Source organism: Zerene cesonia, chromosome 6 (assembly GCF_012273895.1).
Source record: "Zerene cesonia ecotype Mississippi chromosome 6, Zerene_cesonia_1.1, whole genome shotgun sequence".
Lineage (NCBI taxonomy): Eukaryota > Metazoa > Arthropoda > Insecta > Lepidoptera > Pieridae > Zerene > Zerene cesonia.
The window spans coordinates 2,480,521-2,499,154 of record NC_052107.1 but is presented as its reverse complement, the minus strand read 5'-3'; the positions used below and the strand labels follow the sequence as shown (position 1 = coordinate 2,499,154).

General features: G+C 31.2%; 1 protein-coding gene across 1 annotated transcript; it reads right to left on the bottom strand.

Moving 5' to 3' along the window:
- Positions 1 to 170: 170 nt before the first annotated feature.
- On the bottom strand, positions 171 to 13,505 carry LOC119840473. Its single transcript, XM_038367105.1, has 7 exons — positions 13,388 to 13,505; positions 12,080 to 12,136; positions 4,441 to 4,585; positions 3,919 to 4,055; positions 2,622 to 2,766; positions 1,264 to 1,330; positions 171 to 656 (listed from the first exon to the last, which is right to left on the bottom strand). Exons 2-7 carry the CDS (start codon positions 12,123 to 12,125, stop codon positions 651 to 653), a joined length of 546 nt encoding a protein of 181 aa, XP_038223033.1. The 5' UTR covers positions 12,126 to 12,136; positions 13,388 to 13,505; the 3' UTR covers positions 171 to 650.
- Positions 13,506 to 18,634: the final 5,129 nt, after the last annotated feature.

Sequence of the window (18,634 nt, the reverse complement as noted above, 5' to 3'; positions counted from 1 at the left end):
TTACAAATTTGAACTAAATTTTAAATAAAATAAATATTTTTAAAAAACAGCTGTTACAAACACGTATTTTTATTTCGAATGTACATTTTAATATACATAAAATAAGTAATTTAAGTAATGCGGTACTTGTTTTGGTTATTGGATATTATCTGGAAATAAAAGAGTTGAAAAGTTTTAAATTTTTTATTTTAAATATTACCAGCAATATTTCATACACATACACTTCAGTAATATCAAATCACAGACATATTTTGACTTTATTTTAATTTATAAATAAATAGGTAATATTTCTAATGTTTAATTAACATCATACACATTCCTTTGTTTATCCGTTATTATGTACACAGAATATGGCACATATTATTTTAAAGATAATTTAAATTTTAATAATTTTGTATGTGAGACGATCTAATACATTTTTTGTCAAACCGACATTATCAAAAGCAAAAAATATGAAGATAAAAAAATAATAATTAAACCAACATTTTTGTTCTAGAAAGCCATGGACCATGAACTTTTATCCAATAAACATTGCGTTAACTGTAGCAAAAATATCTAAATCTCCTAAAATCAGTCTTAATATTTATATAGTTTACAGTCGCAGCTGCCTTAGATAAGAAAATGTGCTCTCATTCTCCAGATCTTGTTCTTCACAACTGAAACAAACATAATTATATAAAATGAATATTTGATAAGATTTTTTATGTGATTTCATTTCAATCAAATACAAAGCTATTATCTATTATTATTATTATCTATTCAATAAATTAACTGCTCGCCTCAGCTCCATCTGGGTAGACTTTTAATCGCATTAATTTTTTCCAAAATTTTAGTAGATCCTTTCCTCATCCAAGTAGATTCAAATTGAACTAACGGAAATAACATCCGTTCAGCAGTTTTCGAGTGGTAAGCGCTGTAACTAACTAGATACTATTTAATAAATAACAAATAATTATTTAATGAATAATTGAGTAATAGATATAGAGCTATAGTCTTACCACAGATAACATAATACCATGTCTTACAATATTAACTTGTCGGATATCCATGGATTGTCGCGATATCCTAAAGGCACCCCGCAGATAAGATTCATTAGAATGAGAACAATTCGGACATTAGAGTTGACACAATCATAGTTTTTATCACTAACTGTCAACATATGTTTCAGGAAATGTTACTCCCAGAGTGATAGTAGGCGATAGGAAGTAGTAAGGTAGTTTTGTCAATGCCATATTCAATTCTATGTATTATAATTGTACACACCTCTATTCTAGTTTCGGCTACTATTTCCTCGTTCCGTAAAAGCTCGTGCTTCAGGCCATTCCTTTTCCTGGAAATTAACAAAATGTATTATAATAATGTATATAATCTAATGGACATTCGGAACGCTCATTTTGACTATTGTATTTTGTTACTATTTAACTAAACTATAAATCTCAGGAAATACTGGGCCGATTTGGGTGAAATTTGGTGCATAGATAGTTTGAGACTCAAAGGACATAGGATAAGTCTCTGGGACAGCCTTTCTTTCTTTCCTTTGACTATGCGGACGGGCGGGCGCAAGGCTGTAAAATGTACATTTTCAGACTTTTCTTAAACATAAAAATGTTTTCTGAATTGCAACTTTCCATTGCAATGAGATATACAATATTCAACAAAATTTATCAAAACAAAAATATGCATTTAAAAATTAAAAACTGTTTATGTAATTTTTGTCATAAATATGGTAAGATTTTCAGTACATCAACATGTCCATTGACCACTATATTTATTGAGATTATGTCTATATCGTTATGATAAAATGGCTGGATAGACTAATAAACTTAATAAATTACGAGATCATGAGACGTTGCGTTCCATCCGCTTGACCGCATCCTACGCAGTAGTATCAAGTTTCTTTAGAATGGCTTCATGCTGGGAAGGCTCATGTTTTTATACCGTAACGTGGATATACTATGCTGTAATTTAATACGTGTGTGTTCCCTTAATTTATGTTTTCCTAGCCTTTGTCCGAAACTTGGGGAATTTAACGTAAAAACATAAATTACTTATGATCACAGTGACATTAGACATACCAAATTAAAGATCTATGATACGACTTCTAATATTTCTATAAATAAAGAATCGATTTGTACGTAGTAAAAATACTATAGTCTGAAATATGTATGTCATTTACCAATAGAATTTATTAAGAAATAGGTAGGTGCATCAATGATAAGGGTAATTAGCTAATTGATTACATAATATTATGTTAGTTTTTACGAAGGTCATAGTTTTGGTTAAAGAGAGAAATAGATATAGAGAATTCTGTATAAAAATATCAAAGGTCGATTCAGCTTAAGTTTTTTGGCACAAATCAGTAAGATAAGGTATTTCTTTGCAATTCTCAAATAGTAGAACTTTTGTGGTCTTTTTTAAATCGGTATCCTAGTATCGTTTTAGTAAATTGTGAATAAAGACAATTACAGTGCAGTAACTATGTATCTTGTGCTATCATTCATTGACACAAAATTGTAAACGCTGCCCCATGTTTAACAACTTCACATTTAATATGAGAAGTAAGAAAATTAATCATCAACTGTATACCTACTTTCTTTTAAATAGTATCATTATGTACTTACAAATATATCCGTCTCCACACAATAAGGCCCGTGTAGGCCAGGCACACGATGCTGCAAGTGACAAGCACCATGATGCCTGCCGCAGCGCCCACCGGCTCACCTGTGTAGCGCGCACTATCAGAGTCCTTGCGAACTGTTTCGTCCGCTAAAATTATTATATGTACATATAAATTAGGTGTTTATGCTCAAAAGTGTTGAATTGAAGACTCTATCGAATTTTAAATATGACTTATCAATTCAATTTCTAGTAATATTACTGTTATTTAAAACAGTGATAATCTAACTTTAGGAAATGCTATATTTGTGTAAGGTAGGTACTAGCTTTCCGCCCGCGGCTTCACTTAAATAGACAAAGGAAAATACTATTTTTGGGGTTTCCCCCGCTGTTAAAAACCACCTTTCTAGGGTTTCAAACTAACTTTGTACTAAACTTCATCTGTATATCGGTTCAGTGGGTTAAGCGTGAAGAAGAGACAGACAGACGGAATTAATTTCGCATTTATAATATGAGTTGATATTCATAATTGTGTAAGTACTTTAAAAAAATAACTAGAATGCAAGTGGTCTTTAAGATATATAATGTATTTTATACTTATGCTTACGTATGTAAATATTATAATCAATGCCCACAGATCACACACGTAGATAAATGAATCACTGAGTCGTAAGTATATAACTTTAACTGTCTTGCTATCGTTTGCAGAAGCAATTATTATAATTAGCACTACGCACCGCGTTTAACTTCTATTATGTTTCCAATGACACATTGATTGAGTTTTTGATCTCATTTTTTTTTTCCATTCATTCAATGGTAATTATTCGCAATATACGATTGTGATCCCACGATCAAAAGTGAAAGGTCTTTGTGTTTTTAGTTCTGATTTTTAGGACATTACAGTTACAGTTCCGATATAGGTATGCGTGTGTATGTGTGTGTGAGTGTCTATGTATGCGTGTAGATTTTTTAAAAATCTTTGGTCAGTCACAAACATAACTTATTGTCCATGTACCTCATTATGATTCATGGAAATTCAAATATTCAGTTCATGCAGCAGGGTATTTCCCCTTATTAATTTAACTATCAGTTTGCCCCGGTCTCTTTTTTCATATTAACCACCTGGATAAGAGAATAAGGAGAATTTTTTTCTCTTTTATAAAAAACGGACTAGTGGGTCATGAGCCAAAGCCTTAACAAGAGACCCTGTGAAGATGTTGCCGGCCTTTTAAGGAAGAGACAGATATAATACATAAAAGATATATTCAATCCGGCGCAGCCAATATATACTCGTATAAGCACCTTGTAAGAATTCAGCTTGGGAGTCCGGCGTTAGTGGGACATCCACTTTTCCCTCTTCGGCGTCTTCCGGAAACGTTGGCAAGTCCATGTGGTCGGTGTTGTCATCCCTTGAATGTAGCATATCGAATACTTCCGATCTGTAGATAGTAACTGGTATTAGATGCTTTATATTTATTGGTTAGTCGAGGTCAGTATAATTATAATTAATCAAATCAATTGCTATACAGTTCCGAGGTGAATTAATCATACTAGTAAAAAATCATTTTCACAAAACATAATATAAAACAATACTTGAATATTTTGACAATTTAAAAGATTTTGATATCTGATATTTTTAAATTTAAACGAAACAATTTATATGTCATTTGTTTTAAAATCATTTAACTCAACGTTACACAGCAAATGGGCCCACCCAGGAATTTTTTATTCTTTTAGATTTTATTTTTTAAATAAACGGACTGGTACCAAGCGCCTATAATTTAATGCAAGAAACAGCCAAAAAAAACCTAATTGAAAACATACTTGCTAACTCCATCTTTGTCGTCGACTAGGAGCTTAAGAAGAGTCGCATTTGCTTCTAATGTTTTATACCGACTGTTGTCTTCCACTTCTTTCAGGAGGCTGGGAAGAGTGGTTTGTGTGGTCTGGCTATAACATGATTTAAAACCTGAAATGAGAAACAAATCACCTATAAATTATGTCCACAACATTGGATGTAATTAAACTCTTAAGTAATGGGATCAGATAAAAAGGTTAAATTGAAGATAACAATAAATAAAATCGTTTCAAACACCTAATTGATATTTTATGGGCCCGATATTTAGAATTTAATCAATTCCCGTTTCGTAGGCGTTTATGGGCAATACATACTATTTCTTACACACAAGCTCACAGCTTACGGATAGGTTTTTGTTACTTGTCTCGTAACTTTTAAAAGACATATTTAACACCTCACGATATCCATAAACCGTTATTTTTATATCAAACCTGTTAACATAAAAGCTCAATTTATCTATCTAATAAGTAATTTCTTGACATCAAGATTCAAATTGCTTTCGCAACTGGTCGTTGCATAACAGCATTTGACCCTAGAAAACGCATCGGAAAGTTGAAGAGAGGTGCCTACCGTTATCGTTATAGAGTTAATATTTATTCTAAATAGATAAGGTTATACTTGGGTTAAGTGGACACTACCACTTAGCTTATCCGAAAGCAAACAGTTTTAGTGTCGAAAATGTACAATTAGTGGGTCATACTTGGACTTAAAGTATGCTTAACGGTATACGAATCCAGTACGCATGAATCGTAAGAAAATCATATTTAGGATTATAATCTCGCGATCTGAGTGACTCATTATGCCGAGCTCTCTAGACACTGTAACCTCATAAGTTGAGTGAAAGTAAGATAAATTGACTGGCATTAATGATTTATGGCTGGCTGATTGTACCTACTGAGATTTTCTGTTTATATTTTTGCGTACTGATGCCTTATGTGTTCATTCCGTTCTTTCGTAAAGTTGACTAGTATAACGTATTAATTATTTATCAATTACTAGTTAATTGCATTTTTTTAGTTTATGTTACTTATACTTCAGAACACGCTTTAGTTATGTTATGTTAATTGGAAAATTATTGATTTTAAATAAATAAAAATCAAACGAGCAATCATGGACACGTACGTACTCAGAACCTATGCTGTTTTAATCAAGTCGATAATACCATTTTAGTTTTTTTTTATTAATTTTAGCAAATTCATAAAATGTCTACTTCAAAGAACATTTTACTGTTTATAATAAAGTTTTTCTCATTCGTCATTTTATCTCGGGAACTAGCCTTGAGTGGTTTTTAAAATAAAATGAACAAACGAGGTGTGACTGGGGTTTTGACCTGCACGTCTTATCCAACATGATTTGTGTTAATTGATCACGCAGCAATTACCAGAGGTTTTTGTATCCGTTATCTATACTGTCATTAGACTGTCACGCCGTATTTCCGTCTGGTACAGGGCTCCATACTTTGTTCAGAGTTATTAGGTACACGGAAGGTGAGTCATATGGTAATTCAGATTAATAAATTATGATCAGGAAATATAATATTTATAGGTATGTCGAAAGTCATGATCATACATAGAGTATAGTGTGTAGAGTTTAATTTTGAGCAGTGTATAAAGATATGATATAGGTAACTATATTGATGCAGCGCTAACATCACCGAGCGATAAAGGAGCTAAGTTACAGATTATAAGAATATGGCCTACATACATAAGTATAAAAATATTAGCTTTCTTCTATTTTTTGCTTCGAAATTGTAAACATCGAAATGGTAACATTACCAGCACTGCTAGAATCGACTCATTTTCAATAACCAATGAAAAGACATTTATTTAATAGCATTTCAATGAAAATTACCTTTTTCACAAGTACTTTTTTTAATCGAATAGTAATCATTTATATTAAATGAAAAATCGTGCTTAAAACGGGTTCAAGTGTGGAACAAGAAAGATTGAAAAAAGAAAATGCATTCGCCAGCTGCCGGACATGGCGTTCGTATCCATGTGTCCGATTACATGCACAGATTATCTCACGATTTATCAGCCTGATACTGCTTTAATTGTGTTTTATAGAGCAAAAGAACAAGCCGTCTCGTAGACTTCCTATATGCAATTAAATATGATGAATTAACGTTTTTGTTCAAACGTCACGTTAAACTTTGTTTTAGTTTAATTATCACAATTCACATTTGTAGAGGTTAGCCAAAAGTTCAAGTTTTTAAACGACTATATAAATTCAAATAATTTAAAACATTGCATTATATTAAAATCGTCGTAACTACCATTTCCAACTTGCCAACTTCATATCTTTAGTATGCACTAAATGTGACCAAAACTTTCAAAAGCCCAGAGTTTTTACACTTAGTTGTTAATCGCTGACCACATCAAGCAAAAACATTCCCCTGCAATAAGACGACTACATGAAGTATATGTTTGCTGGCTATTTAATCTCCAATATATTGGAAACCAGTATTCCAAGCACATTAGTCACCATCACAGCTTGTTCTTTTACCGCCTAAGAAAATAAAAGCTGCATTTCGAAACCGAATGAAATTCTATCACGTGCTATTGTTCCTTTTACGACATTCGATCATTCGTGGCTTAGTGCATACAGACTTGTGGGAATTGCCAACAGCCGGTCCAGTGTCGTGCAAAATTTTAATTTTAAATCAGGATTCGGTTAACCGCGTATAATCACTATAATTAAGAGCGTGTAATTAATTAGTGTACGTGTAACGCAACAGCGAAATATGTGCATTCATTAATTAGAAACAAATACTTCAGATGTAACATAGGATGTAATTTTATTTAATTAGATTGATAATTCTGTGATTAATATCGAAATATTGAAGAGGAGAAAATATCTTTCATTTTAATGTGGCGAATATAATGTTAAAATATGTAACATTTCTGCAATATACTTAGCGATACGCTTTTAGTCAAGGACTTTATATAGTAGACAATATACCTATCTAAAATTAACATAAATAAAAAATTAATTATATTCTACGAATAATATATTAGGGTGCCAAGTAGGAAACTAATTAGTACTTTATTCCGTATTAACTGTTAGCTAAGTATTAATATAAACAATCGAAGTGGAAAACCGTATTACACAATGTAATTTCTTAAACACATTATCCACAGGACCTTGTACTTTCTTCCTTCGTTTCTATTCTTGTAACGAACCGTTAAAAGGAATAATTCGACAATCTTACTCATAAATCCACGTCATACTGTGGAGTTCCTGGCTCTGTACGCACAAAATCAGCGAGGTGATTCGAAACCAGTTTGATGCAGTTTATAAAAGCTTTGTATAAATATCGGCATTGAAAGTGCCAAGATTTCTCGTCCGGCCAACTTTTTGAATCTTAGGTTACTGGTTGGTTAATGCATGAGTTAATGGATAATTTACATTTATTAGAGAAAGCAGTTGTTTGTGTCTTTGCACCGCAGGTTATCTTTACACAGAATGTTGAATAAATTCTATATGAGATGAATTTTAACTGCATTGCATGGAGTATAAGATTCGTATATGGGTTATTGTTTTTTATGAAATGAAATGAATGAAATGAAATAGCCTTTATTGCACACTCAACCAACAACAAAATAACAAACAATAGGAAGTGTCGTGCAAAGGGCGGCTTTATTGCTCAATAGCAATTTCTTCCAAGCAACCCAACCCTTAACCCAGTATAAGCTTGACGTAGACGTCTGTCTTTGGATGTGAATGGGTGTACTGGGGCACCGTAGCGTCTAAATAGATTTTGATTTAGTTTTTTATTAAAAAAGAAAGCTGAATTAGTATTTAGTAGTAGTTAAAAACGGTCAAGGCCGATAATTTTGAACAACTCCCTCAATATGGGTAGAAATTTAATCGGTTTGATTTGTAAAATACTACAAGTACACGATAGCAATATTTAAATTTAAGATGGCCTTAACAGATGAAAAGAAATGGCTCGTGGGCTTTTTAAATTTTAGTTTTATTTTTCAGTTGTTAGGAATAATAATTTCAGAATATATATATTCAATTAATAACTTAAGTAATAAAATCGAGTAAGAATAAAAACAACATAATTATTTCAGGGTATTAGAAAGTGTAAATATTTTACCTTCTATCGTTTAAGAATGAGAAGCGTGATAACCATAGAAACCTATTGACTTCACGAAAACAATATATATTTTTGCAAAACCCCTTTCATCTTATTCAATTGTTGTAAATTGTACTTAGAAAAATGTTGCATTTCGAAAATAGAATGGGTATTAGAGAAAATAAATATTTACAACTCAGAGAAAAACTCGATACGAATTTCTTTAGATAACTATAAATCAATGTTACAACAAACTATACACATAATACAACTCACGTCAACTAATTATTATATTCTATTAAAACTTTGGCGTAGATCTGTTTAGTATCTTATATTCATATTAATTGTATACCAACTAATTCCCACACAAGAAACGGTACAACACATAAAACTGTTATTAACACAACACTCAAGTTGTTAAAGTATTCAGAGCCACTTCGAGTCTCCTGAGTCACGAATGGGCACTTATTTAAGACAATTGAGCCTTGGGAATGTTGCAGATGCTCTCTGCTTTTACTGCAAAGGAAACCTAGAATTATGCTTTAATATTCTGTAAGTAATAAATGTCGAAACTTTCTTAAGAGTCTTTTATACTAAGATTGCTATAAAAGACTTAGCAGAGGGTCCTGTCATGTTTTCCTATAGTTGCATTATGTTAATACAGAGGGCTTTCAATGTATAAATGGAATAAAGGAAACAATTGCATTAACGTCTATCCAAGCCTATGAATACTATCTATTAATAGAAAACTTTGTAGTACATAAACACACAAACTCTACATAACATGATTTGCCTAAACGCTAAAGCTAAATGTAAATTTCTTGCAAGTATTTCAAGTATTTGTTTATTACATTTATAAACCTATTATACGCATGGATGTAATGTTCGTTTCGCACGATTGAATAAAAGCTTGGAATTCGTGCCAAAATTTAAAATGGATCAAAAGATCCTTTGTTGTCTAGAACTTCCATTGTCCTTGGAACGTCATTCAAATCCACATTTAAGTAATTATTGTAACTAAGTATACAATAAATTATTCGTATTTAAAACGAAAAAAATATAATGTTTTTTTTTGTACTATATTTGAGGCCATGTTAATAAATTCAATCATACGGGTATTGCGTTTGTATATTAACATATTTACATGTTATGATCGAGTAATATCCATCCCATCTAATAAGGTAAAGGAAATTACATCTAATATTAAGAACCGCTAGGAAATATCATTAGTAAACCAACGATACAGGATATGGCTACTTACAAATCAATACACAGAAGGATCAATATTGTAGAAGCCATCATTTTAAATGCATTCACAAATAGATAATATTTAATGTCGGCGTTCTAGTAACGGAGCCTCAGTGAGCAATATTTACTTTGTGTTCTCACTAGGTAAACTGTAACCCATATACCATACTCAGTAGGTAATTATACTAGTTACTAGAGGTATTACCGCATATTTTCGATATCATTGTTATTATTGTATTATGATTTAAAAAGATTTTAAAATACTTTAAGAATGAATCATAATATTTCAGTTTATAAACTCTCAAATGAGTAATACTTTAACAAGGTAAGTAATTAGTAACGCTACGAACGTTTGTATTATGTAGAGTTCGTTTGCTTATGTTTTTGTTTGCTTTAATCTCAGGAACTACTGGATCGATCTCAAAATTTCTTTCACTGTTGGTATGTACCTGATACGGACGTAAATGAAGCCGGTACGGACCGCAAGTGTTAAATATTCGTAATAGAAGTTCCTTTAATCGTCAAATTCTAAATCACCTAAAGTCTATTAGCTATTTCTTATTTTATAATTGATTACTTTTTTTCATACTTGTAGATAATTTTCCTTGTCTCAACAAAGAACAACACCTTTATCATACACTATACATTGAAGAAAATTAGCATGAAATTTATTTACAAATGGACTAACTCTATCGCATAGACCTTTGCGAAGCGTGCAGTCACGTTTGCCAAAGGTAAGTAAAGCCCTAAAGGTCAAACTAAGGTAAATGAGTGAGATTACGATCTTGTTCATTCACGGACGGCATAGCAGTGAATCATTATGCTAATACCAATACTACAGACAGTTCGTAAATATGAATAAGCTATTATATAATATCGCTATTTAAGTCTTGTGATTCGCTTATATTAAAACAAGTCACCGGTTGTGACGAAATAAAACCATATTTGGTATGTATTTTTATGGAAATTACTATCAGCATTAAAATCATATTCATTGTAGCGGATTGTGAATTTAAAATTGTAATACATTTTAGCGATTACGACACTACAAAGCGGCGAAAAACAATTTTCCTTTTATAGAGGATTTGTATTCATATAATGTTATACATTTACGTCACAACACAAGGAACTTTACCGTATCGCATCATCAGTCTCGATCATTGTTAATTAATTACATTATAATGACATCTTGTGATATTTTCTCAGAAATATAGTTTGCCGTGGGTGTGATTCATACATAGGTGGTAATAAGTATTTGGGAGAATACTCCGTTGGTTTTTTATAGGTATGTATGTAGATTCCTTCAAAGTACGTAAAAATAGCCACGTAAGCAATTGGTATTTCATAATTATTTTTTATCTCTGTCTTCTAGCTACTACCTACAACTACTAATTTGTATAATAAATTATGTATTTGTATTGTAAATAGTTGTGTATTTATTTACAATTGTGGTTTATAATAATTAAATAAGCTATGTCACAACAGTTTTTATTGCAATTACAGTTATCAGCCTATCTCTAACAAGTGGCTCATTTTCATTTCTTAATTTTTTTTAATTGTCTAGTTTTTTTTTGTCTTTTATATTTCATATCAAGATCGTAATATATACTGTTCATAAAACGAGAAACTTCAGGAAAACAATTTGATTAGAGTATCTGTGTAAGATACATCAACAAAACCTGAGAAACGCGGAAAATTTTAATTTGCGGCAATTGAAATTCTAGGAAAATGTAAACGGATATTGTTTATCCATCAACCGTAGATAAGCAAGGTAAATTATTGCTGGATTATTAATTAGGTCACAGCGTTGCAAAATCCAATACGATGTAAGACAGATATGTTGAAAGAAAATTACTACAACTCTATTCCTTGATTATTTACGATCGCTATATCGAAACTAAATGTAGGTACTTTGATTTACAAAATTATTTTCTCAAGAATTATTTGGTTTCTTTTGTTAGTGGTCGATAAACCACGACTGCTTCATTTAAAACAGTCTTTTTTCAAACCAGAATCGCAACCGGTTGTAAAGTCAATGTAAAACAAATCTAAAGAGTTGATGTTTATGTTTAACTGGTTATTTTTTGTGGGGAAGTATTCATCGTATTTAGTGGTGACTTATGATTCGATACCATAGATGTTTGCAGGTTTTTTATACTATAAATTTTTCGTCTCAGATGACGATTGATATAAAGCGTTCGCAAACATTCATAAAATATACCTAAAGCATCTACGTTTCGTAAGTACAATAATCTATATAACGGAAATCTCACCTAATGAAGCGACGATGATCAAACCCATAAAGTGGTATGCTGCCATTGTGATTGAATCTGCAAAAAAAGCAATATGAAAATAAATTATGTATTGTGAGAGGTCAGAGACCAGAGTCAGTATGTACGTAATAAGTCAAGAAACCACAGGAACTCGACTTAATGACCGCCATTTTGTAATTGTCAATTATTTACATTATACCTACCTTATGTTTGTATTTAGTTTAAAGAATGTACATAAAAGGGAGTTTATAAATTTCAAAATTCATATTCAATTTAAAATTGTGTTCTGAACATTTCAGGCCTATGAATTGACTTTGGAGTAGTTAGGTCTTTGCCCTAAGGCATCTACGAGGTCAAGAAGGTTACAATACTTACATTCATATGACCATTTGTAAATAAAAGAATAGAGAATGCAGCTGCTCTGTGAATCCATACTGGTAGGTCTTGACACCTAGAATCCTGTTTTGCGAATTCAAGCCCTAATGCAATAGGTAATGCATAATCTACCTTGAATCTGATATGGAAGTAATGACCGTATTTGTATAAATTATGCAAATATTGAGATCGGAAACTAGCTTCGATATTACGTTGGCTAATACTCTTTTATTAAATATAAACATGCTGTTTTATTGCCCTATAAATTGATTTTATACCACAGTGAAGTTGTAAGAATAGATAAAAATAGAATGGACAATTTGAAATTTGTACCGTCACATATAAGATGATCGTGATACAGCAAAATTATTAATAAAAAATAAATAAATATAGTTATTTTTTTATTTATATTAAATACATTATTTATAGAATAGTATTAAGTAGGAACTTCAGTTCACTTTTCTTTTAGGAATATAATGACACAGTTCTTATACATAACTTACTTTACAATACCTATATATAAAAAAAGGCAACATTATAGTAATATTAGTATTATGAGAAACTTGAGAACTTTCTCATTTATAAAGCATTTCAATGATTTAAAAATAAAAATTAAAAATATCAGCATTATGTTATATGTGGTAATAATATAATAAATTTTAACCTAGGTAGGTACATCAACGCAATAAAACAGAACAAACCTATATTGTATTGTTCACAAGTAAATATCTTAAAATTCAGACATTTAAAGAGTTTATAATGTCGTATTAAAATAAAGACAAGAATCTAAACAACACGAAAGCAAAGAAATTTCAGCGAGCGCTAACGATTTTAATTAATTAAGGGAATTTGCGATCCGGTATTTCTTGTTTACCTAAGGTATTTCTAAGGAATCACATTTTGCAATAGCATTAACATATTTTATGTACCTACCTAAAGTCAATCCACACAAAAAACACTCGAAATTTGTTAAATTACACTGGATTTTTATCACTACTTCGCACGAGCGCGCTACGTGCGTATACGTCGACAACTGGCGGGATTCTGTGCTTCGATTGTCTCAAGTCTTGACTCTCGTGTCGATGTTGGTGACCTCACAGAATCAGGAAATCCTGTGGACCATGGATGTGGTATCCCTTAGAACAAAGCAGAGTTAGAATTAATAAAGGGCTGTATAACGGAGGTAGCCTGCCTTAATTACTACCCTTTGCTTGTTATGTATGTATAAAACGTTTATAAAAAGATTTATGTTTATGTATAAGATGTTGGTTATATAATATATAGAAGTGTTTTAATTTGTGTGTTAAAACGTGCATAATTATAACTAACCAAGTTTCGTCTTTACCTATGTTACTCTACCTAGAGACTCTATATTCTGTGCTAGCAGCTAGACGCTAGAACACTCCAGAAATGGAATGAAATTATATGTAGATAAATTATGAAGAAGCGAAGATTTTTTTTAATTAACTTTCATAGCTAGGTTAAATATATATAATATAATATGAGACTGTTGTTATCGCTACCACATTAATACCCTATTTAGTATCAATAAAATTTCGAAATAAAATTTTAGTTCTTCGTTATCTGTGGTTTTACTATCGATTAATTGTTCACATCAGAGGTTTAGGTAAGGGTTGTTAACAAAAAATTTGTGTATATACGAGAATAATATACATAACGTAATATTTTGTCCTTTTACAATTAATATACATAACGTAATTTGTTGTCCTCCCTCAAGGCGCCATTGCTTACGTCACATCTTCACGAGAGGTGCCTACTGCTGTGATTATGAAGAAGGATTCCGCGCAAAACAAATTAAAAATGTCTTTGTGACGACTATTTTCAAACTATTTCTATTTCCACGATCATCAAGGCATAGTCACTGGCTTATAATACTACATATAACTATGATATATGACTGAATTATGAATATCATACATGACACCTTCCATGCAAAAATTTAAATCAGTAACCAGTCATTAAAATATAAAAAGGCTCAATAGTGAATAGATATATAATATAGGAATGCAAATTAATTTCTCTCCTTCTTGGCCGAGAATATAGATAAGCTACGGGCTTATATTATAATTGATGCATCACAGTCCAGTTATATCGTTTTAAAATGATAGTAGATTTTATCTTATCTAAGCTATCAGCTACTGCACAATCATTGCAGTTTGCATTGGACATATAAATAAAATGTAACACGTTTATCGTAAAGGATATTTATAGAAATATCTGCCTGTTTCGTAGGAACCTATGTTTCTAGTGGTTTTAGAGTTCCGTTTCGAGTTATAAAGTGCATTCGAAAAAATAGTTAGATCCCTGCATTTTATTATTATTACCTCATTTAATCATATATCTGATAAATCCATCTATTATGTACTGTAGGATTTCAATAATATTTAAATGTAATGGAAAATAATAATAAAAAAAAAAATATACAAATGTATAGTATATACACCTAAGTATGGCTAAATATATACACCTACTAGTTTTAGCTTTAAACTTTATCGACGTAGGACCCCTAAAAAGCATCAGCAATACCTAGTATGTGATATTTATTTTTGAGCTTAATTATAAACGGAACCGCCGTCTGCGCGTATGATTCGAACGCCTTGCTTTTGAACGTTTTTATTGTTTCTAAAACGTGTGTTTTGTGTTATACAATGATGTCTTTGTTTATAGTTTATATGTATACATTCGACTTACTTATAGGCATATCAATACCAGTTGGATAAAACACAAAAGAAAGACGTGTTGCATTTGGGGGCAACGAATCATTTTATTAGTATTTCATTTTCTTTATAAATTTAATTTTTATATATGAAAAAATAAACTTTATTTGTGCCTTTAACGATAAAATAAAACAATCAATAATTTTCAGATAATTAATACACATTATTTTTATACAAATACATTTTTTACATTTCAAAATCCTTCCCGTTCGGGATATAATTAGATATACGATAATATTAATAAAGATATAGACACAAGTAGTATGGCATATGTATGGCATTGTCATTCTCCTTCTCAAAACTTAAACAATAATTAATATGTACCATTAAATAATGTAAATAAAATTAAAGATGCCATTCGTTCAGATAGACAGTTTATAAAACAGCAGCTGCAAATTACGTTAATTACGCACAACAAAATATAACATGAGAAATAAAGATGTAGAATTAATACATTACAATAAGTAATATAATTTTTTTCTAAAAAAAACTAAGGAAATGCAGAAAAAAAGAAACGACCCAAGGAGAGAATTTGTATGAAAGATGCCAATATATTGTTCGCCATCAAAAGGATTCAGTTTATACGAGTATGTATGAATGCTGACATATTTGCATAAAAAGTAATAGTTATAATTATGCGGTGGTGTCGTTGTAAAGGCATATGTGTTAAAGAACCTGATAGAGATGAATTTCAAAGACTTGAGTACACCTTAAGACTAAAAGAAGCAGAGCGTAAAGATAAAGAATTACAAATTAAAAAGAAGCAATTACACGACCTTGACCTTAAGGCATTGAAACTCAAAGACACAAACAGAAAACTAAATGTTGTTTCTAAATTGGTAAAAAAATGTAAAAAACCTGAGAAGAAACCTAAAAATAATAAGAAAAATAAAAATGAGGCTGTTGATATAATACATAACTTCTTTGACAAAATACTCAAAATGGATAAGGATTTGAAAAAAGTAGCTAAAGCAAATAAATATGACATATTGGCAAATATGAAAAGCATTTTGTTAAAGCCTTGTGGGGGGGGACCATTAAACAAAGGTGGTGCTTGTAAGTGTAGACCAATTAGAAATCCAAGAGACCAACGTGCCAGATTGTTTTCAGCACCTGACGATTGTTATATAATGTCACTGCAAAGAACACCTCAGCTATGGATTTATCACCGTTGGCCACGATTTTACCCTCAGTATTTAAGCGCTCGTGCTCAATGGAAGAACCTGGGTACATGCCTGATGTTTTTACTGGGAATATTATTTTGGGTTCCATGTTTGCTGTGTCTTGAAATTTGCATATGTTGTTTTTGTAGCTGTTGTTGCGATTGCTAATACTAAATCCTTTAACATAAAATTGTGTTAATGTTGAACTTCTTGGTGCTACTATGCAGTTATATTAGTTTTGCTTCAGCTTCGGCCGCGTAGTATTTTTGTAGGAAAATGCTCTTTTTCTGGTTCAAGTCTATTGAGTATCCTTGTACCAAATACAATGTATTCAAATGAAATCGTTAAAGTGGTCTAGCAATAGACAGAGATACTTTATTATTATTCACGACTTTTATATTTTTTTAAATTCGTGAATAAAGCTGTTGAATAAATAAATAGCGTAACCTAAACTTTCTCTATTAGGTAAGTATATGGGTTCAGAGTAATTAAAATAACAAGAGAATTCTATGTAATTATATTAGTTGTTTATTTAGATATTTTGAAAATATCTTATTCACTTTAGGCAGTAGTACATTGTTTGCTGTTTTTACTCTTTTTTCACATGAGTTTATCGTATATCTATGCACATAGAGCTCATTATATGCTTGTCAATAATGTCATAGCTTGTTATATTTACAATTTTAAGACTTTTTTATTGTTTTATTTACAAATATAATGTATAAGGTTTTAAATAGAGCATTTGTAACACAAAAGTGATACAATAAGAATAACAGTCAATATGCATAGGCTTCGTTTAATGAATTTTGAAGAAAATTTAAAAGAAAGTCAAGAATCAAATGAAGCTGCAAAACCAGAAATCCTGACTAATTCTTATGAGGAACCTAAGAAGAGTTTTTCAAATATTCAAACAGAATCTCAAAAAAATATATTTCGCAAATCATTAAGTGAACTATTTCGACTCGCTTCATATGGTATGTCATTAAAGCTGTTGATATAACATAATGTGATGTATACAGGTTTCGTATTGAATCTTCTTACTTTCCTTAGCAGCATAATAGTTACCGATGTGTAAGGCCTAAGGATTAGTTATTAAATAGTTTTTTTAAGCCAGTCAGGTCATAGTCGTATATTAACATAATATACACATACAACATATTATTTTTCCTTCTAGTAGAAATTTAATATAAACATTTTTGTCATCATTTTAGGTATTCATCCTTCGCCTAAAATATTAAGGCGACAGCGTATCCACGAACTTAAAAATACAATATTGTCTAACACTATTCTGCGTTCTAAAAAAATTAAAGAGAAACTGCTAAACGAAAGAAAACCAAAAGATATAATAACGCGAAGAATTAAAAAACGCAATGTCAATGAAAATACGTTTAAGAAAGATGAAGTTAAGGTCTTATTTACGTCTACTAACTGGAAAGCAAGACGAAAACGATCGTCATCTGCACAGCCTGGAGAACTTCGGAATTATAACATTTATGATTCAAAATTATCTTGCAACATTCATAGAAATACTCCCTTTAATAAAATCAATCGTCACATTTGCTGTCGATTACAAATGCCACGAAGATTACAATATCATAAACACTGTACTACTAAAAAAAGTTCTCATTCATGTCATCGTAAACATTGTCGTCATTATTATTCGGACGTAACAACACCAAAACCCAAAAAAACTTTTTCAAGCGAATGTAGAGTTGCTCCATCCTTACATTGCAATGTTGTAGATTTTTCCGGAGGTTCTATAAAACAGCGGACTAACAGAGCATTGAAGAATGATTTATGTGTGCAGGTTATGACAAAATGTAAAAGAAATGTACCTAGACAACGTTGTATAACTCGGTATTCAAATAAAGAAATTTCCGTAACCCCTTCTTGTCTACCATGTTTAAGAGGTGGCGGTGATACAGCAGCAGATATATCAACTCAAGTAGCAACATGTAAAAAGGTACATCACAAGGCCCAACAAAAGACGTGTCAAACCAAAACGTGCCGTGCAGCACAAGCGAAAATTCGTAAGTGTACAACAGCAAGAAAGGAACAAGCGTTAAGTGAACCATTATTCCTTGCTAACACTGCATTAAAGTATATTCTTTTCTGTATCTCTATCATAGTATGGTCGCCGTGTATTTTAATAACATTTTTTATATGGATTTTTACGTATCCGATGAGACCTCAAGAGGTCTTACGTACAGAAAATCATAAAACGTGTCCAAAACGCAGACACAGTTTCTTGCATTCTGTCTATAGTTTTAGTGCTAATT